Source organism: Lissotriton vulgaris, chromosome 8 (genome assembly GCF_964263255.1).
Source record: "Lissotriton vulgaris chromosome 8, aLisVul1.2, whole genome shotgun sequence".
In the NCBI taxonomy this organism is placed as follows: Eukaryota; Metazoa; Chordata; class Amphibia; order Caudata; family Salamandridae; genus Lissotriton; species Lissotriton vulgaris.
The window spans coordinates 194,061,699-194,089,597 of NC_141696.1; the positions used below are offsets into that span (position 1 = coordinate 194,061,699).

At 45.2% G+C, this 27,899-nt stretch overlaps 1 protein-coding gene across 3 annotated transcripts in view; it reads right to left on the minus strand.

Annotated features, from left to right (window-relative positions):
* CREBZF (CREB/ATF bZIP transcription factor) overlaps positions 1 to 27,206 on the minus strand; it is a 97,933-nt gene extending 70,727 nt beyond the window's left edge. For 2 of the 3 annotated variants that reach the window (XM_086933922.1, XM_086933923.1), the window contains exons 1-4: positions 27,020 to 27,206; positions 21,665 to 22,514; positions 21,384 to 21,458; positions 19,118 to 19,187 (exon numbers count right to left, since the gene is read on the minus strand). In XM_086933922.1, the coding sequence (XP_086790048.1) occupies positions 21,443 to 21,458; positions 21,665 to 22,514; positions 27,020 to 27,074 (921 nt within the window). In that variant the 5' untranslated portion in view covers positions 27,075 to 27,206 and the 3' untranslated portion in view covers positions 19,118 to 19,187; positions 21,384 to 21,442. Of the gene's footprint in view, positions 1 to 19,117; positions 19,188 to 21,383; positions 22,515 to 27,019 lie in introns of all 3 variants that reach the window. The other variant, XM_086933924.1, reaches the window with a different exon arrangement.
* Positions 27,207 to 27,899: the final 693 nt, after the last annotated feature.

Here is a 27,899-nt window from a genome sequence, read left to right on the forward strand (position 1 = left end):
TTTTGTTGGAAGTTATAGCTTGCTGAGTAGCGGTACAATAGAAGTTACAGAAAGTCTGTAAAGTGTTAGGCCCGGTTTAGGTATAAAAAGGCAATATATTGTGCAATTACTAGTGGTGTAGTGCAGTTAAGTAATAGAAAAGTTTTCAAAAATTAAATTAAATCAGGAAATAGAATCAATTGATGTAATAGCAATATTGTGTTTATAGGAGTTATGACAAATTTTGCCCCAGCTTCCACTCCACCTTTCAAATCATGACCCTGGGGCCTGAAAGAACTTCATTGACTGTCTGTTTAGTTGTAAAATATAGCAATAATCTGTGTTTAATGGGATGCCTGGTGTTTAGTCCTGGTGCCACTGCACCCGCTGCACTATTGAAATCATTACCCTAGCGCATGCTTGATATTTGCACTTGTGACTGCCTGTTTAGTAGTCAAATATAGCAATATGATGTGTTATGGGGAGTTCTGACTAAACTATAGCATAGCTCTTGTATATTAACTTTATTTTTAACATGCAATGTTTAGTACAACATTTCGAATTTGATCATGACCAAATAGATTAAGTTGGAAAAAAAATTAGATAGTGGCTACAAAGTGCAAAGAAAAGTAGTGAGGAATGAGTAGGAACTGCCACAAACGTTGAGGCTAAAGCATCTGCTTACACAACCAAGGAATAAAAAGCAAGCCTTCCAGCATATTGTTAGAAGCAGTCTGCCTTTTCCATGGGAAGAGATCTTATCTTGACAGTAAATGGGGCTTAAACAGTGTGAACAGCTTTAGTAGAAGTATTGTAAATGTGGGCAGTCAGTGGAAGTTAAACAAAAAGTTCCACACAAGCGAATGAACACAGTCATTCAGCCAAGGGAAGTGATAAGAGCCCCCTTTTAAGATATTAAATACATGAGATTTAACAAGCACTGTGCAGGCATAACCTAAACCATCGAGTCAAAACCATCGAATCAGCCAATAAACTAACAGCCTTAGAAACAAGTCGACATACTGTAGTTAAACCAATAAATATTTTGTAAAAAGCGTGGCAAATCACTTGTGGTTGTCTCAAGACGCTAGCTGGCAAACTGATCATTCGAACAGCCAGGTCGAGTTCTTTCCTGAATTGATGGAGCAACGAGGCAGACCCAAGGAGCAGGGGTCCGTCGCTCTAAGCTTTGGCTACCAGCTGTGAGCAGGAGCGTCCTCCGCTTTTGCATTGGCAGATTTGGAGGGGGGGGCTGTATGCAAGAAATAGTGATGTGGATCGTAGGAGTCTGGTTGATTGATGGCAGGTCATGAGTTTGATTTATGCTGGTTCTTTTTGCATGGCTTTGTATGCTTGGGTCAAAATCTTGAACTGGCATCTCTTCAGGATCAGGAGTAAGTGTAGGTTCTTGAGGTGGGGTGTGATGTGGGTTCATTTAGGTAGGTCAAAAGTCTGGCTGCTGAGTTTTGGATTGCTGTAGTCTCTTCAGGTGCCATACATATGGTGGTACCCAAGTAGTGTGTTCCCATAGTCCATCCCGATAGTGACACTGACCTGCGACAGTCCTTGTGGAGTTAACTTTGAGCCGCCTTAAGATCTTGCAGAGCATGCGAAGGGTGTGGAAGCAACTGCATTTACAGGTTTCTTCAAACACAGCTTGCTGTTCAATATGCTGCAGAGGTTGCAGGAGTAATCTGTTGGGCGGTGTTGAAGGTGGCATGGTCTCCTATTTGCTGGTGCACCACTCCTTTCTAGTTGCAAACCTCTGCGTTCGCAGAGCTGAAATCCACCGATGAACTAGCTAGCTCCTCTGGCAGGTCGTTAGAGAATTTGTAAAATGGGGCAAGGAGTGACATGAGGATATGAAAATTGAGCTAGAAGGTGAAGGGCTATGATTTGTGCGCCTGTGCTCTGTGTTCGGCTAAGGGCTAGAACGTGAAGGCAAGAAAATCTGTTAGAATACAGAAGATGCACTAATTAGGACCCAAGCTCTAGAGAAGTACTAGTTAAGTAGTACTCCAACCCACAACAGGTAACTATAGAGAGAACAAGCATTGGCATAGCCAATAGGTCTCGCCTCTGGGACCTTATAAGTGTTTAGCCATGCAACAGTTGATGTTGTTGCACCAAGGATATTGTGCTGGATAACTAAACACTTGTAAGGTCCTAGAGGCGAGACCTATTGGCTATGCCAATGCTTGTTATTTTATGCAACTAGCAACCAATGACAAAGTCAATACTTCTGACTTGTAGGTGTAACGCTTCTTGCTGTGTTATATTCAGTTTTTTTGTTAAAGTTGTACAGCAGTGCAAGCTGCTGTGCAGCATAGCTTAACGTTAAATACATTTTTAAAAATGAAGCGTAAAAATGTCCCCAGTGTTGACCACATTATAGGCCCCCCCCCCCCCCCCTTTTAAGCCATGTTGCACAGCAGCATGTGCTGCTTTGCTGTTTGTCTAAAAACAGCCCAGGGGTGGGGGCGGGGGAGAGAACAAACAGTAAACAGCGGAAGGAGGGCAGGGGGTGGGATACAGAAAGGACACAGCAGGAGGATGAAACAACAGACAGCAAGAGGGGGGCAGCAGAGGAAACAATGAACATGAACAGAGGGAGCAGTAACGGCTGTAGGAGGGCAGGGGAGTAGAGGGACTGCAAAGACATGCACTCTTTAAGAGTGCATTCTCAAAGTGCTATAAAAAAATTAATTAAAAAGTACCTGCAGGAGGCTTTAGCCTGTGGAAGCTGTACTTCGTCCATGCTCCATGGCAGAGACACGCACGAAGCCAAAAGGAGAAAAAGGCATAGGCGTGGAGGAGGCACTGACCAATAAGAAGCAAGTAAATGAGAGTGATGTAGGAGCCAACCAATAGTAAGTGATAGACCGGCACAAGTCCAAAACTATTTTAAGATATTTATTTTTTACTTTTATAAGAGATTGACCAAGCGCTATGTAGTCAAAAACTAAAGTGTCTAGCACTAAATCTACCACTGTGGTATAAAACCATTGCAAACAACACATCTCACAATGACAACAAAGACCAGAGGGGGAGAGACACGAGTCTGCTTCAAGGGCTGGTATCTGTGCACACAACAAAGGAAGGTTGGGAAGTGCTTCTTGCAATAGAAAACATGATCCTAGCATGCCAGACTTTAAAAAACGCAACCAGCACAGAACCACAACCCTTAAACAGTTTTAGAAAAGGAAAAGTAAAGAAAAGAAAAAAATAAATTTTTAAAAAGGGCAAAAACAACTTTTCAAAAACACCCTCACCTTTGATTTCTAATTCCAGGCCAGGTTTTGTGAAAATTAGGTTTCAGCTGAAAGCGTGATTAGATTGGACGAAAAAATTCAAAGAAACAGTTATGTTTTTGTTACACACCTACATTTCCTACTGCTACCTCTTTGAACTGCCAAGTCAGAAGTGTGCAAGCCAATAATTTCCATACAGGGCCAGTACTCCCGGCAAGGCCTCTCGAACTACAGGTAGCTGATTTGGGCACAGAATGACCTGTGCCATTTGCCTGTAGACACTCAAGCATCCATCAGCCAACACCTACTCCATCCTGAGAAACTCAATGCTTTGAAATACAAAGGTTTTTTTTTTTTAAATGAAGCGCCAAAGGCAGTTCTGAGCTGGTGGGCATCTCTATGAAACCATGCTAGGTGCTACCACAATGACAGAGTGTTCAGGCACAGGGTTAGGTGTTCAACCCACCCCCCCTAAAAAAAAAGCCTGACCAGCGCCGTGTGATCCATAACCAAATATCGCAATAACCACATAGTGCAAGGTCAGACCCTGCTTTCTTGAAGGACGGCTGCTGCAACCACAACTTTGGTGAGACCCTACATCCTGCAAGATTTAATGACCACAAAATGTCTATTTCATTAAGGCACGCATTTATGGATCTCAAGCACTCGAGCACTAGAAGGGTCGTGGTTACAAATTCAAAAGTCCTAAGACACAACTTTGGTACATGGGTGACCTCCCAATACGACCTGCGTGGGATGAATCCATCAATAACACAGGAGGAGATGCAGTGCCTCCTACATCACTGGTGCTGGAGGCCAACTCACCAAAGTTACGTCTGTATTTTACTCGCAACCAGAGGACTGGGCACCAATGTTCGCTGCTTGCACCAAGGACCATGGTACCCCTGCTATGCCACTGCACAGCCCTCCACATACAAACAACACCTCATAAGCACTCTAAGACCCACTGTACGAAAAATTAGTAATGCCATAGACCGGAAAGTTGTCCGCAAAAGTGATCTTCCATTACCATCCGACCAACCCACAAACCCCTTAGGAGACATGTCCGAAGGAATAGAGCATACTATTATTCTTGAGGGGGGAGCACCAGAAGCCCTTGTAGGGTTTACGAGTTTAGGCTTGTAACCTGGGCTCAGGCCTGAGGCACGCTGGGGTGACCGGCACCATTTGTTATTGGAGCATTAATGGAGCTCTCCCTCGTGTATTGGTCACTACATTTTCTTGTTTTTAATGCCTTGGGAAGGGAAGTTAATATGCATTATGTTATACACACCACTTGCATCATCAGACAGACCTCTACATAACATTTAAAATGCGGGATTCTTAGTCACCGACTATAATGAGTGGGTCTTGGCTGATCTTTCACACAGGCTTGAACTCTGAACTTGTCGTCGACATGAGATGCTTCCACTGGTTTCCCTGTGCGCGCGTGCTGCACTGTAATCCCCAGGAGAGAGTCAGAGCAATGAACAGAACATTGTGGGATTACAGGGGATATTTTCCTTTTTGTCGACATCATTCCTACACATTGTTTAGCCAGCTGGGGGGGGGGGGGGGGTTGGGGGGGTTGGGGGGGGTGTTTGACAGCGCCGCTTATAAAGTTTCCCCTCAAGATTGTGCTGCATTCAACCAACTCAACACATCTCCCAAACCCTTGTAAATGGATTTGTTTGAGACCTGTTGTCCCGCGTGGCGCTGTGGGGTTAAAACGACTACATGGCGTATTTGCGCGTGTCAGTAAAAGGACCATCTATTACTACTTCGCCAACCATTATTCATCAGTTCAGACAGGTCAAATGCCTCTTTCATACTTAAGATTCTCAGACTTGGCAGCCCAGTTTGCAAAGATGAATGCGAAAAACAGTGCCAGAGGCAGCTTCGTAACCCCTTTAGCATAGCACCCACACCCGCATAATCAGAAGGAGTTCGATTATGAAAACATATGCATTGCGCCTTAATGTCAGGTCGTCTACTATTTTTAACTACCAACGAGTGAAGTTTGAATCCTCAAACTGTGCCAACCTTTTCAGTGTGAAACTTGTTTAACATACGAATGCACAGTGATGGATTTAATAGTGAAGACAGACAGGAAGCTGCCCACTTATTTAAATCGCCACCGGTACCCAGGGCAGTGAAATTAAACGTCCCCTTCGTCAGTCACATACCACCCACAGCATCGTCAGTAACCCCACCCAACACTGTGACGACGGCGACCGAGCCCAGGACAAGCATTTTTTAAAAAAGCATGGGCCGCGAAATGAATTAATGAAAAAATACCAAAAAAATGCGAGTTGTGCTCCCGCAATGAAATATTCACCACTGCAGCCCAGGGAGTTTCATCAAGTTCCAGCCGGGCCGCCGCGCTGCCTGCGGCGACCCGGAAGCGGTTGGGCAGCCGGCCAATCGCAGCGCGGCCCCAACCGGGAGTCCCGCCCCCATCGCGGCGCGAGACGAGAGAGAAGCCACTGTCCGAGGAGCCCTCGGGCTCCTGATCGAGTCCCGGTCCGCCCGAACAGGTGAGTGTGTTGCGGAGGAGGAGGGGTGAGTGGGGGTGGGGTGTGCGCGTGTGTCTGTTAAAGGGGGTGTGTGTGTGTATGCAGTGTGTGTATGTGCGCATGCGTGCGGGAGCCTTTGTGTGAATGCGAATATCAGGCAGGGTGACGCAACGTGCGCGCTCACGAGCTGCAATCTCCAGGACAGGCTCGTCACAGTCTGATGTCCACACCATTCCCAGAAAAGCGGCGACATTAGTTGTCTCCCTAGACAGCAAAGCTTCGCTTTGCTTATGTCTAGGCGAGACCTAAAAAAGGAAACTTCCTTAATCGGAACGAACAAGAGAGCATCTTTCAGAGCTGTGGCATGGAGGAAAGTAGTTCCTTTTGGCGAAAGCAATCCAATGCAGCTTTAAGACCTCACTCAGTCCACTTTAGAAAACACCCTTAACTTATGCTCTAAAACTAATAGTTCTTATCCTTTTAATATCGGAGGAAACCCCACTGAATCACAACTGGGAAACTGGGGACCCCTAAGCCACGTGTACGGCTTATAGAGGACACCATCTGATGAAGCAGCAACAGGCTAAAAATTGCATGGTGCACCTGTACTGCAAGTAATGTTTAGCCTTTGCCACTTCCTCAGATAGTGTCATCTCCCACTAAAATATGGTAACATACCTCACCAAAAAGTAATATTAATTTTGTGATAAACAGCACTTAATACCATGCTTAAGCAGTTTCTGTGCACTTTACTAGACAGGCCTTTTATTTTCCAAATTAATGATACCCTATTTAGCAACTTCTGAGAAGGCATGTGTTGTGGGGACTGCAGCCCGTGGCCTGCTTACCACAGTATACATATTGTAGGCTTATCCATGCCCAACTAGAGAAGACAGCATTTTGTAAAAGGTTGAGACAAGTGGCGGGATTTGTAGAGGGGAATCCTCATTGGGGAATTTCAGAGTTAAGGAGGGAGTGCTCTATCAGATATACGCCACACGTGCACTAAACAGAACGTCAGGAGATGTTCTTCCAAAACCTAATTTAAGGGATTTGGGGCTAAAACACCGAGTCAAAAAGGTGAAATGTGTGTAAAGAAAAAAAACTGAGCCAATCTTGATGGCTTAGGATGCCGAAAGGCTTCAGTATGGTGGTGTGATCTTTTGACAGCTGTGTTTGAGCGATTCAAAATGGGGGCTCACATCTATAGATATGGCAATAGGGGGCTATCAAGCCCCAAACGCCAAAGTGGTAGTAGACTTAGCTTCCCTTGGTGGAAAGGCACTAGACCATGCTGCCCCCATCACAATTACTATATGTTCTGGTAATAGAACCTCTAGCAACCAAGGCTTTGGAAATATGACCAGATCGTTTTATGCAAAGCATTTCTTTTGAAGGAAGAGCATATAATCTTAATTGCAGATGATGTGCTTTTGTTGATGGATAATCTGGAGTTTGCTGCTACCATAACTTAGTGCAGGACGAGTATGGTAAATAATCTGGACACAAAATAAACACAAATCTGAACACCTACCACTGAGCCTCCGCACGGAACCATGGCAATTATGCCATTCAAAGCATAGGATTGGGTATTTATACAACTACCTTGGTCCAACAGTCAGCACTGAACATAATGACTGGGTGATACCTTACTCCGGACAGACTCCACAAAATGGTAAAGGATGTCAATTGTTTGAAGGTATTTGGAGAGGAGGGCTCACCTAGTCATATATGGTAGGCATGCACAAAAATAATGACATGTAGGGATAACTTTCCAGATGTCAAATATAAGAATTTCTCGGCCACCACACGCAGCTAACACAATATCGGGCTCAAAGTCAATCTGACTGACGAAAATCCCTACGGCAGCCGAAATCGAACATATCAATTGTTATTAATAGCCGAACTGATAATCACTAGAAAACTGAAATGAGGCAGGCTCACATGGCACAGATGGTGCTGGTGATGATGGCAGAGTGGTTAATCACCAATGTTCCCAAAGAGCAAGAATCTTGTGGCGGTTTGGCATCCAGTCGTAAGACATATGGAAGGAGATAAGTTAAGTGCCTCTCTCCATAAATTGAGTGCTCTTGGATTTTACGTCCTCGGCACACCACTGAGAAATCCCTTTGCTGTAAACAGCTTGGGGGGGGGGGGGGGGGGGCGGAGTTGCCTCAGGAAGGTGGGGAGGAAAGTTCCCAAACTTCGAGGCATTTTTTTTTCAATGCAACGGCGCTGGTGCACAAGGCGCGCTGACGCCATTACACTGAAAGTGAAATTGAAATGAGCCTATCGGCTCTTCAGTCTCACGGCTTCGGCGCTAGTAGGGTTCTCCCAGCAACCCAACCCCCCCACCCCCCCCCCCCCCCACTGAACACATGGGAGCAGTATCACTGGAAAGGGGAGAACCTCCCCTTTCCAATGGAACCCTTCCCTAATAAATCCCTGCTTTTGGATCGCTGCAGTAGGGCAATCCCTTAGCAGGGATCCACAACTAGACACCAGGGAGGGGGGAGCAGCCCCCCCCCCCCCCCAACACCACCGTTCATGGCAAAAGTCGGTCCCAGCGTTCCCCTCAGTCTCCTGATAAAAAGAACTGTGGGTGCCCAAAGCAGAGAACCTAAATAATTATAAAAAAATTTAAAAAGGGAGGGGGAAACCAAAGGGGGTCCAGAAGAGCAGTTTTTAGGCTGACTGCTTTGCGCACCCACACACGTGAGGTATCATTTTATCGAGAGACTGGGTAAGAAAACTTTGGGGTGATCCACGCAAGCTACACCTCCCTGGACTCCGTCTAGTTTTCAGAAATGTCTTGTTTTGGTAGGTTTTCCTAGATGGCCACCAAGCCCGAAACCAAAAGCGTATGCGACTACTTTGCAAAACCAAGTCTTTTAGTGATCGAAAATATTGAAGTCTTCACAGTACGTTTTGGGCCATTTGCTGTTGCAGGCACTAGGTCTACCCACACAACCGATGTACCATTTTTATCAGGAAACTTGGTGGAATATTGGGTGGTTTGAATTGTGTAGTGCCCCATAGATTCCAGAACTTTCAAAGAAATTAGGAAAATATGGTTTTTTTTGACAAATTTAGAAGTTTGCAAGGGATTCTGGGTAACAGAACCTGGTGAGAGCCACAATCACCCAATCCTGGATTTACATGGGCGTCTAGTTTTGTAAAAATGTACAAGTTTGCTAGGTTTCCCCAGGTGCTGGCTAAGCTGGGAATCAATCAAAAGCTAGGTACACTGCAAAAAAGGGTCAGTTTTCAGTTGAAAAATGTAATGTGCCCATGTTGCGTTTTGGGCCGTTTCCGGTCATGGGAATTAGGCCTACCCACACAAGTGAGGCACCGTTTTTATCGGGATGCTTAGGGGAAAACCCAGAATAGCAAGAACAAGTGTTATTACCAGCTGACTTTCTTTGTATCTCTCCCTTTCAAATGTAAGAGCAACCCTTGACCCTCTAGGCAGGTCGCTTCACACGCACACAGCTCCGCCTCATCCCTGTTGGCCAGTGGCAGGCCGTCGGTAGGTTCTGTCCGGTTATTGTACTGCTTCCCATTTAGTTTCTTGTAACTATTGCCTTATTTGTTACGGTTCATTCTCCTTGCTCCCCATTTTATTCTGTGCCCCGTGGCCCTCCGTCTCTTCCGTAACTGCATTGCCCTATCGGTCTCCTCCGTAACTGTATTGGACTGCTTCCCATTTTGTTTTCTGTAACTGTATGGCCTTATCTTCCTCCTCCTTCCCAGTTTTACTCTGTGCCCCTTTTCCTCAGTTCCCTTTGCCGCTCCTGCCCTCATTTTTCCTGCCGCTGCGTCCCAGCCCCCCTGCTCGCCTATTCGTCCGCTCCCTCCTCACTCACCTTCTTATGGCGTCCGCGCAGCAGACACGCCGCTGGTGCGCCTAAGGCAAGCCCATCTGCGCCCAGACCACGCCCAGCGCCAGAACCCCTGGCCACCACGACGCCCGCCTCCGCTACGACTCCTGCACCCACCACGCACTCAAAGCTGGACGATCACGCACCTGCTGCCTGGCCACCCCGAAGCGCACCCAAGGACCCTTCTCCTGCCGGAATTGCAGTTTCACCAGCATCCGACCCGCCAACTGGGAAAGAACCCAACCACCTCAGATGCATCCTTCTTAACACCCGCTTCGCCCGCAAACACGCCATTGAACTCTAGGACCTACTCGACTCAACCTCCCCAGATGTCGCCTTCCTGACGAAGACCTGGCTGAACCCCTCCTTGGCACCAGACATCGCCAAAGCCATCACAGACTGCTACAAGATCTCCCGCAGGAACCGCGCCAACGGAGTAGGAATCGCCATCGTCCACAGGAACATTCTCAGAGTCTCGACCAACACCGACGACACCCTCTGCACTGCCGAACACCTACACTTTCAGATCCACATCGATCCCAACACCACCCTCAAAGGAACCCTCGTCTACAGACCCCCTGGACCCTGGCCACAGTTCAGCGACTCCATCGCCGTCTAAGTCAGCACGCACACCCCCGCCTCCACAGACTACATCCTCCTCTGGGACCTGAACTTCCACCTCAAGAACAACGACGACACCAACTCCACCACCCTGATAGACATCCTCGGACTCAGACAACTCGTCACAACACCCACCCACTCCGCCGGCCACAAGCACGTCTCCTTAAACCACACCACCGAACTTCACCCACTTCAACCTCCGGAAACCCACCACGCACCCAACAGATCCCTCGCCACTGCTGGAGCAAAGTCACAGAAGACCAGCTAACCACCACCCTCACCCGGAGCCCACACCGATATCGCCGCCTGCAACCTCAAACAGTGGATCGACAACTGCGCCAACACCCTCGCCCCGCTCAAGAAACCCTCCAACAGCTACACCAGCAAGAAAGCCAGCTGGTTCACTGAACAACTCCAGGCCTCCAAGCAAACCTGCCAAAAGCTTGAGAAGAAATGGCACCGGGAACGAACACCAGACAGCTATGCAGCCCACAAGAGAGCCACCCGCAGACACCATCAACTCATCAGATCCGCCAAAAGGGCCCCCTTCAAAGACTGCTTAGACAACGCGCACAACAGCAAGGAGCTCTTGAACATTGTAAAGGAACTCTCCAACACCAACGACATACCACCCTCGCTAGACCTGTGCGACATACTTTCCACCTTCTTCCATCGCAAGATCGCAGACATCCACGACAGCTTCACCGCCACGACCGCCTGACAACCACCGAGACCCTCATCCCCACGACCACTATCCGCCTGCACTCCTGGACCAACATAGACGACAACACAATCAAAATCATAAACACCATCTACTCCGGATCGCCGTCAGACCCATGCCCACACCACATCTTCAACAAAGCCAGCACCACTATCGCGCCCCATCTCCAGAAAGCCATCAACATCTCTTTTGAGACTGCAACCTTACCAGAGAGCTGGAAGCATGCCGAGATCAACGCCTTACTCAAGAAACCCAAGGCGAACCCCAAGGACCTCAAGAACTTCCGGCCCATCTCCCTGCTCCAGTTCCCGGCGAAGGTCATCAAGAAGACCATCAACAAACAACTCACCCGCTACCTCGAGGAGAACAGCATCCTGGACTAGTTCCAGTCAGGATTCCGCAGCAACCACAACACCGAAACTGCCCTCATCGCCGCAACTGACGACATCAGGGCCCTGCTTGACAACGGAGAAATCGTGGCCCTCATTATCCTGGACCTGTCAGCCACCTTCGACACGGTCTGCCACCGCACACTACGCACACGCCTCCACGAAACCAGGATCCAAAAGAAGGCCATGGACTGGACCACCCCCTTCCTCTCCATCAGAAGGCAGAGCGTCCGCCTCCCCCCTTCCGCTTCAAAGCCACTGAGATCTGCAGCGTACCCCAGAGCTCATCCCAGCGCTGTTTAACATCTACATGGCACCGCTCGCCCACGTCCCGCGACCTCATCATCTTACGCCGATGACACCCATCTGATCCTCTCCTTCACCAAGGATCCCCACGCTGCCACAACTAACCTCCACGAAGGAATGAAAGCAGTCGCTGAGTGGATGAAGAACAGCCGACTGAAGCTGAACTCTGACAAGTTGGAAGTCCTCATCCTCTAATCCACCCCCTCAGCCTGTGACGACTCCTGGTGACCGACTGCACTGGGAACAGCTATAACACCCACCGACCACGCACGCACGCAACCTAGGGGTCATCCTCGACTCCATCCTCTCTATGACAAAGCAAGTCAACGCCGTCTCTTCCTCCTGCTTCAACACCATCCACAAGATCTATAAGTGGATCCCCACCTAAACGAGTAACACTGTCACCCAAGCCCTCGTCAGCAGCAGGCTGGACTACGGAAATGCCCTCTACGCAGGAGCCTCGGCCAAACTCCTGAAACAACTTTAACGCATCCAGAACGCCTCTGCACGCCCGATCCTAGACATCCCCCGCCGCAGCCACATCACACCCCACGAGAGACCTGCACTGGCTCCCTGTCACCAAGAGGATAACCTTCAAGCTCCTCACCCATGCACATAAGGCACTCCACAACACCGGACCAGCCTACAACAGACGACTCAGCTTCTACACCCCCACCCGCCAACTTCGCTCCGCCGCCTACACCCTCACCACAGTCCCCTGCATCCGAAGAGCTGCAGATTGTTCTCCCACCTCACCACCAAGACCCCATCCACCTACGCCAGACCAAAGACTCTCGGACCTTCAGAAGACTCAAGACATGGCTCTTTGCGCGATAGCAGCATCCTCCCCCCCCCCCCCTCCAGTACCTTAAACCCTCACAGGTAAGTTGTGCTCCTTACAAATTTTCTGATTAAGACCATGTGTAAAAAAGACGACATTTTGAAAAAATACCCCTAATTCACATGCTAGTATGGCTACCCACAATGTGCAAATAAACACTGCTTCTAAACTCTATATCTTGTTCCCATTTGAGATAGGTTTCCTGGATTCCAATTGGATTCCAATTCTTTTACCAAAAGATTTTCTGTATTCCCAGTACACAATGAAATAAACATTCCTAGGCGCAGCTCAATTATTGGCTCATCTACAAGCCTGATATATCCCCGCAGCCAGGATTGTAACGGTATATTGCTATAAAAAAATGCCATTGTTAGAATAAGTTACAAGTGAAAATGGAGGCACAAATGGCTGTTTTCTTCTCAACTCCATTTCAACATTTTACAGTTTAAACTGTTACTTTCAACAGGAAAATCTTGAAGGATCTACACAAATGACCCATTGCTAAATTCAGAATTTTGATTACTTTTCAGAAATGTATAGGATTTCAGGATCCATTATTGGTTTTACATCCATTTTCTACCACTAACTTGGAGGGTGTCAGATTATTTGAAGTAATATTAGTGAGCTGCGGCTGTATTTCAATATTGAAAACACGCCACTATCCCAGGATAGATTTCTAATTTGGCAGAGAGTGTGTGCACACGGTCGGTTACCTGGCCATGGAAGAGCTGAAATTGGATCATAAAATCCAGTGGTTCCAAACAGGGACCCCCAAAATATGTTTGGCCCAGGGCCCTCCTAATAATTACAATGCCCCTGCTAGTCCGAAATCCACCTCATGTCTCTTTAATCCACTGCCTGACACCCCCTTCCCCTTTAGCTCACTCTTGCAGGTCCTTACTTTCTATCTTTGGGACAGACTCAGTTTTGCGTCTTTTTCTCTGTCTTACTCGCCTAAATGTTGAATACAGAAAAATAAGTGCTGATCCCCAAATATGAGTCCTGGTGCCCCCACCGGCAACCACCAGTTTAAATTAAGCCCTGCTTAAATCCCCAGTGAACCAGTGCTTAACTCACGCACTTCACTTGCCTGCAGAGCCAGATTATACATCTGTGACGCTGTGAAGAGCTTGAGTGGCTTCCCCTTGCAAACAGACCAGTTCAAAACCGACTATTTCACCCAGAAAGCAGTGTAACCTCACACATGCTCAACTAGACAATCTTCACCAACTCAAGGAGGTTCACAAAGGCAAGAAGCAAGACATCCATGAAATGTGATTCTCCCAAATTGCAGTTATTAGTCCCTCAAACAACCCCTCAGGTGCCTACAAGGATTTTGTACAAACTCCATTCCCTTGTCCATACCATTCCCTCACTTTTGGCGTATAGAGACCTCATAGCTCGGTGAACAAGCATTTGCAATAGGTCTCGCATTTACGAGAGTTTAAGCTATTGGCATTGTAAATGATAAGGTTTCAAAAACCACAAGATACATAGAAGGCATCGTCACTTACAATGGCAATAGCTGAAACTCGCGCAAATGAGAGTCCGGTTGTATTGCAACTGCTTGTTTTCTTTGCATGGGAGATCCTGAAGCAGGCTATGTTGCTAAAAACAAGGGAAAAATTAAAATCCCAAAAGAGAAATTAAAATCAGAATTTAAGGTGAGATTGCCCTAAAGTAGATTAGGTCTCTTCTCAGATAATCATTCACGTTTATTCAGTTAAGCATAAATGCAATAGCAACATGAAGTTGTACCTCTGCAGTATGTTCACATTTTTTTCAATGGCTAATCATTGGCATGGTCTAGGTTCACTGGTGCTTCTAGTATCAAGTGATACCAATCATTAAGGATGTTAAAGCTCCAACCAAATGTCATGTCACTATTTTGGCTGATGTCCGATTACCTTGGACAAATTGATGCACCCAACAAAAGCCAGAAGAATGGAGCTGGTAAGGCTCCACTAGAGTCCCAGAAAGTTCGGTATTCCTTCCATGAATCCATCCTTAGTCTAGCCAGTGTGGTCAACTCTTTCCTGCTCCTGTCGATTCAGCACTTCCGCTAGCCACCTTAAGTAGCAGCTTCAGAGAAGAGGTGCTTGAAATTGCCAAAATATTCTCCATCAGGCCAACTTTACAAAACACCAGTCAAGCAGTGCGCTTATAACTATCCAGGCCTCACAATGAAAATGGCATTTTTTTCATGCCAGCTTTCTTAATGAAGGTTGAAGACTCCATAAAGCAGTGGCGAGAGCAGCCCCAAGAACAGTCAGGCAAGTTCATTTCAGTAGTACCAGAAAGCCTACAATGGTTACTAATAGGGGGAAGAAACGCCAAACGTAACTATGTGGTACATACACTTCACTGGGCTAAATTTGGACACAATAAAAAAACAGCCTTGCATCACTGGAAATCCCCCCTGCTCAGTTGTGGCCAACAAGGTCTATCACAGATTTGAGAAATACCTTCTCAAGTCTCAGCCATACAATAGTGAAGACTTTGTCCAAACAAAGATCTAAAACCAATCTATCACACTTTTTAATGTCACTATAGCTATTGTCAATCTGGGCAGTACAGGAGTGGAGTTTGACATGCCACACAAAGAAATGTGGCTTTTATTAAGCTGTGAACCTCTCAACCACCACCACACTAAAGCAGCAACTCTCACCATTTAGCTAATGATGAACAATTAGGTTTAAACTAAAACCGTGTTTAAGTGAAATTGCTATTCCCCTCCAACAAAAATAAAAATGTCCAATCCTCTAATGGAATGAACCGAGCAGCTTTTCAAACAAACCGATTAAGAGCAGGCAGGCAATACCTTTAGGCAACATATAAACCTTTAATAATATATCCAAATAGAATAGCTTGTTACTCCGGGCTCTGCACCACTATCAAACCAAAGTTACAAAAATATTTATGTCCGCAAAACTTCAAAAAATAGCCAACTCCATCTTTCTCTTGATATTGGTGCTATCATTCTGCATCTCAATGGGCAATCACCACTTTATCGGTCGCGTTCGCTCTCTCTTCTGGTCTATTAATGACCAGTTCATGTGCCAATTGTCCTTGGTGTACATCGTCACTAAGAAGAAAAACTGAATTAAAAATATAAATTTGATAGGATTTCTATTGTTGAGATCTAAGCATTGTCTAACAGAGAACCAATATTAAAATCATGGTGCAGACGAAACGAGAAACAGAGACCGATGGAACCAACAAGTTTTGGATCGCCCAGCCGCTTCATTAGGGTTCCCCCAGATTCCCTTTAACCCCAGCCATGTGTAAATATATATCTCTCCATTTGGCATAATCCGGTATTATTGAAGCTCATTCAGCCTGGGGCTCTTCACTTCTACTACAATCGCCAAGATAGCAAAAACAGGTTCGACAAAAGGGTCACATAGTCCACTTCCATCTGGCTGTCTTAAACTCTTGGCGATCGTGACAAATGAAGAGTCCCAGCTTTTCTGCTTGACATACACATATAGTTACAGAGGGCCCTGGGTTAGGTAAATTAGAGCCCTGAGGAAGCAACAGGACGCCACGAAACACTGGTTGGTTCAATCAGCTCCATTTCCAGTTCTTCTACAATAGGATTTTCATACTGCGTCTCAGTTTGGATTACTTTCAATGAGACAAGTCCAGTCTGATAGACAATGCTTATGATTGTTTCCTTTTTCAGTATCAGTATAGACCAAGGATATACAGCACAGGAGCTGATCATGAATGGACAAGAAGAAATATTGAACAAGACAGATCAAGCAATGTCAACCGGGAAAGGTAGGAGAAATGTCAAGCGCAAGACCGGATAACTTAAGTTTGCTTTTTATGTGTTGCCGAAATCAAAATACAAAATCGTTGTATATTACAATTTGATTATGTAAAGCATTTACCGCATGAAAATCTTGCTCTCTAAATGGCAAAGTATATAGAAATCTTAGTACAGGAAAAATAATTGGAAAATGTTAGACCGGTCAGCCCTTTGGGTGGTCCATCCTATTAGTTATTTATTTCTGTTCCCTTTCTGCCTCCTAACTTTTGTTTATGTCCACTGGAATTTTTAGGTGTTGTCCTAGGGGTTAGGTACTCCTTGACCCTATAGTTTTTTTTAGGCCTAGGTGACTCCTAAAAATGGTGGAAACCCAGTCACACAAAATGGTGGCTAGTAACTGTTTTACCTCAGGGAAGGGACCCATTGGACAATATGGGAAAACTCCAGAACCTTCCAGCTGGTTCTGGAAGCCAGAGGTTAGCCTATAAAACGGTCAGTACCAAGGCGGCCATTTTGTCATTCAGAGAGGGTCAGCTGGAGTACAGGCTGTGGTGCTAGGTGGGGTAGGTCATTCAGAGGGTGGACTTTTTCTTAAGGGTTGCCTCCTTACTGTAATCATCGCCCCCAATTCCTGCAGACCTGACCCTGTTAGACTGCATTCCTGTTGACCCTGGACAGGAAGTCTGCTCGAGTAAAAAGGTCTGACCACTAGCTTGGGGTGAGTTTGAGAGACTTTGAGTAGTGGGGGTGTGTGAAAGTCAGCCCCGCTGTCCAGCATTGGAGAACTGTCCAAAACCTTGAGAGACTCTGCAAGGCTAGCAGAAGGATTGAGGGAGTTAACTATTTCTTCTGCCCCCTCCCTCCTTGCGTCCACCTGCCGCCTGTGCCAGGCCCACCAAGACCCCTTACCGGCACTTAGAAGCGCAGCTGGGAAAGTCCTTCTCTGCTCTGGGAAATCCTGGTGGGGAGAATTGCGACTGCTGGTGTGTGTCTCGCCTGCCTCCACCCGGGATTGACTGTGTGAAAAGGTGCAGTCAAGGGCTGCTGAGGTAGCGTGGCTGAGCAAGATTCAGGTTGAGGCTGAGGCGGCGCGATTCTGCGCAGGCTCGGTGCAGTATTCCTTCACCCAGAAGGGGGGCGGAGTGTTGACTAGGAAGTGTCTGCCGGCGCGCAGGTCCGGAGGTGAGCTTCTGGTTGCCTGAGGAGAAGGGGGCGGTAACTGACTGGAGCCACTGCTCTCCCACGCTTCCCAGTGACGCGGTTTGCTGGAGAGTCGATAAAGACGACTCGAAGAGGAGCTCGACGGAAGAGGAACCAGCAACGCCGCTAACCCAGTGCGATCTCCCCTCAGTGCCGGCTTGGTTGTCATTCGGCCTGACCAACGAGGGAGGCGCCGCTGGGTGAGAGAGTCTGGTGGAGAGTGCCGGTTAGCTGCAACTGCGCAGTGGCGGCGGGAGTAAACCGAAACTCTGTTTGTCTCAAGTAAGGTGGGAACTGGGGGCTGTTGTGGGACCAGGAATTAACATAACAAGGTCCTGGAAGGGAGACCTCCTCCCCCCACCCCCCACCCCTTATTTAATTACTGGAAGCACAGATCTGGCAAGTCAGGGGAGGCTGAGACCAGGACTCAGGCTAAAGGGAGCAAGTAAAGCAAAGGAGGGTGACAACACAGAAGGAGCCAATTGAACCCTTTTAATGCTGATAATGACTGAGATTGTTGCTTAACCTTTCCTTTTCAGTGGGGGAAGGGGGAGAATACTCCGGAATTTGTGTCAATCACCTGATTCAATTTAGTTAAGCTGATTGTATGAGTTAATCTTCCAACTGAACCCCTGTGACTAATCACCTGTTCTTTTGACGGTGACAGACTGCTTCCTAATTGATCAGGCCAGTTTAACCTAGGAAATGCCGTTATTATAGAATTCATGATGCACGTGTTGCCCCCAGTGAGTTAAGAAACAATGTATTGCTGAATTGATTGGGGGAGAAATACTTAATGTGAATAGTGACAAAACTGTCAGATGAAATAAGCGAGAGTATACAGAATTCTTTTATAAAAGTGAACCGAATTTTTCTTAACTGGTGTAGTGTTATTTTTGGAATGGATGGACACTGAGTTACGGTGAGGGTGTGACGCAAGCTTAACACTTTTGCCTTTGGAAGGACCTTCCTACTGTGTGTCAGGCTACCCTATGTGGTCTGGTAACCCCAGGTCCAACAGAAAAGCACTCCATTATTTCAGATGTAGATGTTGAATGAATTTAAGAATATAAGGGAACTCTGAATGTGGCAGTTCCACCACATAAAGATGGTGGATGGGCATAATACCAACCTGGTAAACTCAATGTGCAAATGCAAATTATTTGTGGACACTATGCAATGATAGAAATCAAACACTAGAGTTTCAGCATTGAGAGAGGGGAAAAACTCTGTACACCAGAAAGGGAGCATTCAGTCATTTAAAAAAATGATACAAAAGCCTCAAGCTCAAACCTAAATTAACATACAAAGTTTTATTTCAACACTTGCATTAGTTGAATAAATGCAGCACAAACAGTTCACAAATATTCAAGTAGTTTTCTTTGCAATCTGGATAAATGAGCACAGTGTGGTAAGACTTAACATTTGCATTCAATTCTTTTCTATGTAGCTCCTATAAAGAACTCTAAACAAGAAAAGGGACACAACCTTTAACAGCTCATACAATTTAGCAGAACACTTTCTTACAAGCCAATGTAACAATTGAGATATTGGAAACAAAATTAGCTAAACCAATAGTTACAGACTTTTCATAAAAAGACAAGCCCTCATTTTACCTTTTAGTCTTGTTATACTACCTTTTAATAAAAGCAGGAAACGTGGCCAGGAGCTGGTCCCGTATCTTCTGCCCCAGAACAGCTGATTCCACTTTAGCATAAAGAAAAATAAGGATGCTAAATATACATATACAATGTCAGAGAGCGAGGTTTCACAAAAAAATATGGATGCAACCCCTGAATAAGTGGGTATGGCTTATCAAATAACATGATTTATAAAATGCACTTATTTTTTAAAGAATGATTGGCAGGCCCAGCTAGTTCTCGCTCAAAACTAGCACTCTGGTTTGAAAATTGTAATAAATGCAATTTCTTTGTGGAACCTCACTTTACATAGACATCTTTAAAAATCAATTAATTAGCTCTGTGCAAGCATTTAGCATTTTTATACAACAAATTAGTCTACAAATACATATTGATTCTCAAGTGCAAGAACGATCCAATTTTTACCAAAATAAAACTACAAGTTCAGTGATCGCCCACAGCCTGGTTGATGGGATAACATGTGTAAGAAATCTGTCCCAACATAACAAGGCAATGTCCCTCCAGGGGTCAACGGCACTCCCCACCTTACTCCCACAGCTGCCATAGACAAGGAGAAGTTGAGCAAAGTATTGCAGCATCATAGCTAAGGGAACGGACCAAAGGTATTACCTCGGCCACCCATTTGAATACTGGGGCTTTTCTGAAAAATAGATATTGTACCTCATTGCAATATATATATATATATATATATATATATATATATATATATATATATATATATACATACACAATAATTTCAATCATTTATTGAAAACAAGTAGGAAAGCACACTCGAGTGATTTTCAAAATTACAGCAACTTTATTTCACGCTTGCCAATAGCCCAACGCGTTTCACAAGGCTGGTTCCCGTGAACAAGCCTTGTGATAAGATGAAACTCGTTGGGCTATTGGCAAGCGTGAAATAAAAATCGCTGTAATTTTGAAAATCACTCGTGTGCTTTCCTACTTGTTTTCAATGAAGGATTGAAATTGTTGTGGATTTACGATCGGCTGAACTCCTGCCGAAAGTAAAGGCACCCGTGCACATCAGAGCGCCAGAGTTTAAACAAAGGAGTCAACTTGGTTGAGAGATAGAGATATATATATATATATATATATATATATATATATATATATATATACATACATACACACACACATATACATATACATATACACACACATATATACATATACATATATACGCGTGCTCAACTTGAGTCTTCACTTTCCTACTGCCAATAGCTTCAAAACCTGTATGCCAAATGCAATGCTCAACTTGGTGGTCTGCTCAGGTCTATTCGTAAGACTTCTAAAACCCCACTTTCAATACAGAAAGTGATGACTCATGTTTTTGGTTGTAACCCTCTTAGATTCACTCTTCAGGTCCTCGTGTATCCCTTAAGTATCTCAATTGTTCAATTACAAAAATACACAAATCATAGCTACATTTAGCCTACGATCTGGACATCGTAGGGAGAGAGCAATTTGTTTTTATAAATAACGTCCCAGGATAAAATGGCACACTAGGCGGTTCTAATGAACCTGCTCCCCGATGCAGTTGAAAACTCCATGGATATTGGAACTATGTAAATGTCAAGTCAATTAATTTATATAGCGCGCTACATACCCAGAGGGTCCCAAGGCGCTTGGAGAGGGGTGGGGAATTACTTTATTGCCACACTCCACACATTTTAGTACTGCCTGTACAACTAACCATATATTGCAGTACACTTGTTTACAAACGGCCAAGACCAAATAAAATGTTGCTACTTGGACGCTGCAATGGAAAACTGCATAATGGACCTCGATCATACAACATGGCAGGTGCTTGGTTACTTTATAGGCCATATTCAACTATATCAAAAAACAGTATATAGAAAAACAACCAGTATTAAGAGCACAGCCAGCAGAGTCAAAAGAGGTTGTGGCTGCCAAAAAAGTGAGGATCTGATTGAGATCACCTAACCTTCAGGGAGGAGTCTCTTTGGTAGACTAGTCACTATGTAGCTATCCCCAAGTGCTCGAGAACCCCAATATGTAGTGGCAATTCAAATTTACTATTGCCACGTTTTTCATACAGGTCATTTGTGCAATGACCATAAGAAAACTGTACACATCAGAGCACTGCAAACTATTTACAAAAAAGAGCACTTCTGTAATGTATACTATGCTGTGGCCTCATTTTCTTAGAAACATTTCTGTTCTTCAAACAAACTATGAACTCTCTTTTCCGCATTATGGTAATCATATAGATCCTTACCAGGTTGCGAGGCGAAAACGACTGTTCTTTAACCCCTACAACGGAGCAGGGCAGGGAAATCACCTAAAAAACAAACTGTCAAAAAGGTTTAATAGTAAAGTATAATGTACATAGGTATCTCACAAGCATGCTTTAAACTAGTGATCAACCAATATTAAGATGGCTTCCTAGCTGTCCGCCCACTGAAGATGTCCAACTTATACAATTATGATTTACATGTATTTCTCAGAATAGGGCATGTCAAATGTAAAAGTTGTAAAATAGCAAGTACTTGACCCTACATTTTGACTGTAGAACATGCATTCCTGGCACAGGAGGAGCAAAACTCCACCGACACCTTCTCCTTGTCCACATGCAGACAGATGCCACCAGACGTGCTCTCCTGCTCTTCCACCTTCACCCTCTTCCTCGGCAATGCATAGTCATGGTCCATCTCCTCGTCGTATTCCCTGAAGAGGGACGTGGTGAGCATCATGCCTTTCACTCCAGTCAGTCTCCCCAACAGCTGGGACAGCACACTTTCATTGGCAAGAACGGCCTTTAAGTACTTGGTTTCTTCCTCCAGGTCGTGCACTCGTTTGCCAAGTTTCCGATTCTCCTCCTTCAGCTCCATGTTTTCTGAAGACAAACAAGAAACTTTCTCCTCAAGCCCCATTACATACTCCTTCTTGCGAAGACGGTTTAGCCTTGCAGCCAAGGCATTCTTGTTAGTTTTGGCAGGCTCATATGTGCCATTCAGCTTCCTGGTAGAGTTTTTTCCATTCACCCGGTTATGGGGACCATCAACAGGTGAAGAACTGCCACGGTTTTCAGTCTTGTCGCAGCGCACCAGCTGCTGCAATAAATCCCCAAAAGGCAGTGTATCGGACTCAGACATGCTCACCGAATTGTCATCATTCCACATTTCCTTATGCAAGTGAGCATCCCAGCACTGATCATGTCCGTCGTGTCCAAGAAGCTGTGCCAGCTCCATGCTGGAGAGAAGATCCATGTCATCAGCTGGACCAGGAGAGGACTGAGACGACATGGTCGTGGTAGGAGACTGAGGCTCTGCTGACCAAGCAGAAGGCAGTATTCTCCCTAGCTTTACGTGGGGCCCATCAGCTTCATGCTGTTCTGTTCCTCCGTCACCTAAAGATCAAATAAAAAAAGCTCATTAGAAAGCTATAGTAATTAGTAAAATAAAGCATGTATTAATCGGTGACTTTATAAAGAGGGAAAATTGGCAAGCTAATGGGTGCTATGACCAAAAAAGCCTAAAACATGTAAATATAATTTTAAAAGCAATGAAAATTACACTATCGATTTAGAAATAGCACTCTCAACTACTGGATTCACATTTTGCTTGCAAAAATAGCATTGTGAAAGATGCCCTTTTTAGCAAAGTAATAGGGGCGCATCACCAAATAAGTAACTTATTGTTTAGTGCAGCAAACTTTGACCTTGACCCATAGCGTAGAATTTCTTAGTTCCCTCGCAAATTCCTGGTATTATAGTTAGATTAAAACATACTGAGAATACTCCGATTTAACTACAGGCAAGGGTAAAGTCTCACTTTATCTCTGCTAGAATGAATGGGCTAATGGGTTACATATTACCCCGCCTGATTAGCCAGTAGTTTGAGCAAACAGGTTATGTTTCATTAATTAAAATAATGGGAATTGTATTAAAGATGGTTCTCCAAACATAGGGATCCCCAGCCGGTATCACTCCCACGTCCTGTCCTACGAGTACATTACAATTATCATGGGCTACATCAAACTTGGAAATCGACCTGGGCTTGCATACAAATAAAAACATAGGTATCCGGTGTGAATTGCTTCGGCGTGTGGATTGTTCAATAGTGACTACCTAGTAAAGTACCTGCGATGCTGTTGTGCAATGTACTAATCCTGTGGTTCCTAAAGTGTGCGCCGCGGCACCCCAGTGCGCCGTGATGAGAAGCCAGGGGCACTGCGCAGGATGGGGGGGGGGGGGGGGGGTGAAAGAAATGCCACCTGCCACATCGCATGTGCTCTTCAAAACATTGGCGCAGAGCGCTCTCTCGCCATCTCCCGCCCCCATTCCTGCAATCACAGGCTGCGAGAAGCTCACCCCCACCGCACACACTCTTCAAGAGCGCCCGACCGGACTGGGCAGCTGTACCCCGCCCCTCCTTTCCAGCTCAAAACACATCCCCTCTGTCACCGGCTGCAGTCCCAGCAAATCCAAGCCCATGCAACATGTCCTGTGGAGTATGAAGGGTTCTCTAGGAGCCCCCGCTATTTAGGAAAAACATCGGACTATGACTTGCAAGAAGGAGATTGGGTGATGGCCAGAAATAGCCTGCAATTATGTTATTAAAGAGCGGTAGCTCTTTGGCCCTAGGCAGCCGAAAATAAATTGCTTAATTTGTATGTGGACGAGGGTGGTGGGTCAGGCACATATTTTTAGGGCTGAGCCTACTTCTCGTTAGCAAACTTTGGCACAGGAAGAGAGAAAGCCAGAAAAGGGAGAAAGGAAAGAGAAAGGGAGGAAAACTGTGACAAAGGGGAAAAGTCAGGAATGGAGAAACAATTTTAAGAGGGAGATAAAGGGACAGGGCGTATAGGGTGGTGGAAGAAAGGTGGAAACTTGAGTAAAATCTAGGCAGCCTTGGCATTCAACATCACCGGAAGCGGGGCTCCTAAGAAAAACAATTGTCATTATGCACTTATTTCTTTACACATTATTGACGTGCAGCTACAAGTGTTGCCACACAGCTGAAAGTCAGTCGCAAATTTTGACTGGTTACTTTTCAGATGTTTATTGCTGCATTTGGGTGTTAAACTAGTACTAATAATGTGGACCCTTTTCCCAGACAATGTTCACATTTGTAAAAATAACAAAATAACTCCAACTCGTGGCATCAGCCGTGTTATCTACATCATGATTGTTAAATAGGGAAGTATAAGGTTAAAATCTATCAATAAATGTGAGACAAGAGCGCAGAACCCGAGGAATAATCCTCAATTCCTTGTAACCTTTTACATGTAACTTCCATCACATTCTTAAGTGAAGTGCCTGTAGATCTTCCTGTACTTTTCTGCATTACATAAGATTACAGAATTTATGGTTCAAGGAAACAATGCGCACCTGAGCACCTTTGATAAGTGATCACAGCGGCAGGACACACAGCCTCAATTATCTCTCCCCCCCCCACACCCACATGTTTCACACCTGGTAAACTGAGGCGCCAGGGTGTGGCATTCTCTCCCCTTTATGAGTTTCATAGTAAGAACAAAGAGTTAACAAGGTAATACTGCATGTTTCCCACACTTTGTACTGCAGAACTCATCAGGAATTCTAGGTAAAATGTGTTGGGAGAAGCACTCCTACAACCATGCAAATTCAGGACCCCAAGTGGGATGAAAAAAAACGGGGGTATGGGGAGGGGGGCTCAAAGTGCGTGGCCGATGCAACAAAGGGCGTGGCCTAAAACACTGAAGCCAAAAATCCGTGCCTAGCACAGTGCTCTGCCTGACCCACCGGCAAAAAAAAAAAATGGTGGGGAGCCTCGGCCAACCGCCAACCCGGTCAAGGGAGCCACGGGTCCAAAAAGTTTGGGAACCACTGCACTAATCTGTTGAAGAAAAACCAATACGATCTGAGCACCGTTACAAGTAACCAGCTACCAGACTTAATGTGGCTATTCTATCCGGTTTGCACTCTTAAACTTACGAAGAGCAGTAATGAAGAAACATGTAGACCAGGTGACTATTTTCGGCATATAAAGCATTCGAGCCGAGTGCACTGGCCTCTTATACGGACAAGGCCAGCACAAGGAGGTTGAACCCATTTAACTGGTGGTTTAAAAAAAAAAAAAGTGACCATGTTCATTTTTAGATGCAAGCACGGCATCAGCCCTTTCTCTGTGCATCTGTTTACTCTCCACTGCGTTTCTTCAACCATTCCTTCTTATAATCTTATCAAACAACCGCCAAGTGTTTTCGACAAGACATTTGAGTGAGTCAAGATTTTAGAAAGGTTCTGTCGGTGGTTCGCCCACCGTCCCAAAATTTTTTAAAAAATGGGTGAAGGAGCGGCTCTAAAGTACAATTTTCATATATATGTGCTAAAAAAAAAAAAAGCATGCCCTGAACGTGGGCTCGTGAAATATTTATGTAATCTCCTACTTTACTAATCCAAACGCCTACAGGAGTTACTGCCCCCACCCCAATTTACAACGTGTGCCCCCCTACAAGAATACCTCAGGCGTGACAGGCGGAATATTTTGTAACAGGCGCCTTCTTATGCCAATAATTACTTAGAAAGTACCAATGTCAGAACCTGGCTACTGATCCTGCCTACCCCATATGCAAAAAAATAAATACAGATACAGCCTTTTTCCAGGGTGGTCCAACTTTATGACAATTACCTTCAATGCGCCATCACAAGCATGCTGCAATGGGTGTCTCCAAAAGCAAGGTGTTAAATACACTGGCAAAGCAAATTGGTCTCGACTTTGCAATATCTATTGGCATTGCCCATGTTTATTAGCCACGTTGTACAACAGCGTGAATGTTATGGTTTTAATTAACTTAAACAATAAATAATTTCATTTCAAATGACAGCAACATAGATGTGCAACGCGGCTAAAAGTAAAACTAGAAGAAAAAAAAATTCTCTCCTAACTTTACCTTTAGCCATGATGCACAGATGCTACGAACAACATGGCTAAAAGGTAGTTATTTGCCTTTGAAACAGGATATTTTAGATTGCTCCTGTGGAGATGGAATCTGTGGCAGGAGGATAAATAGTGGACCTTTGCAGTCAGCTTAAGCCATTGAGTTCTTCTCACTATTAGATCACCCGAAGGGATTACATATCAGAGGCTAACTCTCGCTGTTTTGATTTTTGTTTCTTGTGCGGTTGCACTAGATAGAACTACCCGAAACAAAATATACCAAGGAGCCCTCGTGTAAAAAGTGAAGTGTGAGACCAACCAATATAGATTTGTATATTTGGATTGTAAGCCCATTACGCCTTAAACATTAACACAGCCCGAGCAACGTGCTGTACGGTCAAAGTTAGGAATTGCAGAAGACGCCTCGTGACATCACGCTAGATGCGTCGCTGGCAACTTGTGACCTTAGTTGCAGCACAAAAAATAAATACAAAAATAAAGTTTCGCGTTCAAGAGTTACTACAGCCTCATTTTTCAAATTATATTCCTATTACATAGTGGTTACTACTCCGTTGCGGCCTTTAGCACTACCGCCGTCCCGTTAATGTATGTGTTACCGTCCATCTCATATGTAATACATGTAGTTAGCCTTAGGGGAGGGGGGGCAGGGGGGTACCTTAACTGGTAATTACCATTTTAGAGTTCTAGATTAATGCACGCGTGATATGTACAGTTTAGGTTCTAAAACATGTTGTGCGACTCTAATAACATGTGGCCTATTTTGGGGCGGGGCACATCGTCATCCTAACCGGCGCGGAGCAAAATACTATTGTCTGCTCACAGCCTGCGGATTAACGACGCCTGCCTGTAACTGCAGAGACGAAAACGACCCCTAGCAACAGGCCGATCACCAAACCACATATCCAGAATATCTGCTAGCAGGAAAGCCTCCCTCACGGTAAAGGCCTCTTATCTTGGAGTCAACACTCACCGCAGGCGGCGCGGGGAATCGGTGTACGGTTACGACCGTAGCGCGTGGCCCGCATGAGAACGTCGTAAGTCCGTTCCCAGTAGACTCCTCTTTCCGCTTCAGGATTCTTTTATTTCTATTTCCGCCTTTGGAAATGTCGCAGACGGAGTCTGTGCAACCGCTTACAGCAAAAAGAACGAGGTCGCGATATCGCGAGAGTTTATTTAAGGTTTAATCATAGAGACTAGACTATTAGACTGTCTCGTCTACAATGACTCGAGCAATTTCTCCCGCGGGCTTGTGGGAAAAGAAATTGAACGCGGCGGCCATATTTGGATGGGTGGCCTGGGTCAATGTACAACGACGAAACAGCAGACAAATATATTTTTCCGAACAGGGAAAAGAAGACAATGCATTTGAGAGAAAGTTTTGAATTAATATAAAATACTTAGTTTCCAACGAGAAGCAAAAAAATAAAAACAAAAATGTGTACTATTCAAAGATGTAATAAATTAACATGTGTATATTATATAATTTTGTGATGTGTTGTGACGACAGAAGCCTCAGATAGGAAGATCACGACAAGAATAAAAACATTTCTAACCTGTCAAGAACTCTCAATTCTATTACAGGACCGGAGGCTTCAGATTATGCTTCTTATTCCTTACTGCAAACATCACAGCAGCCAATGAAAATGCATATTTTCATTAAATAACAATAAACAAACTACATTTCCCATGATGACATGTTCATTGGCACGCCTCCATAGTCCATAAGAACCCCTGGCGTGCCGCCATCTTCCTCTTTCTTTGCTGCTCACAGCGAGATAAGTGCACTTTGTTCCCACCATCTGCTGTTTAGCTTCTTTGTGTGGTTATTGAATGATTTCTTTAACAATATT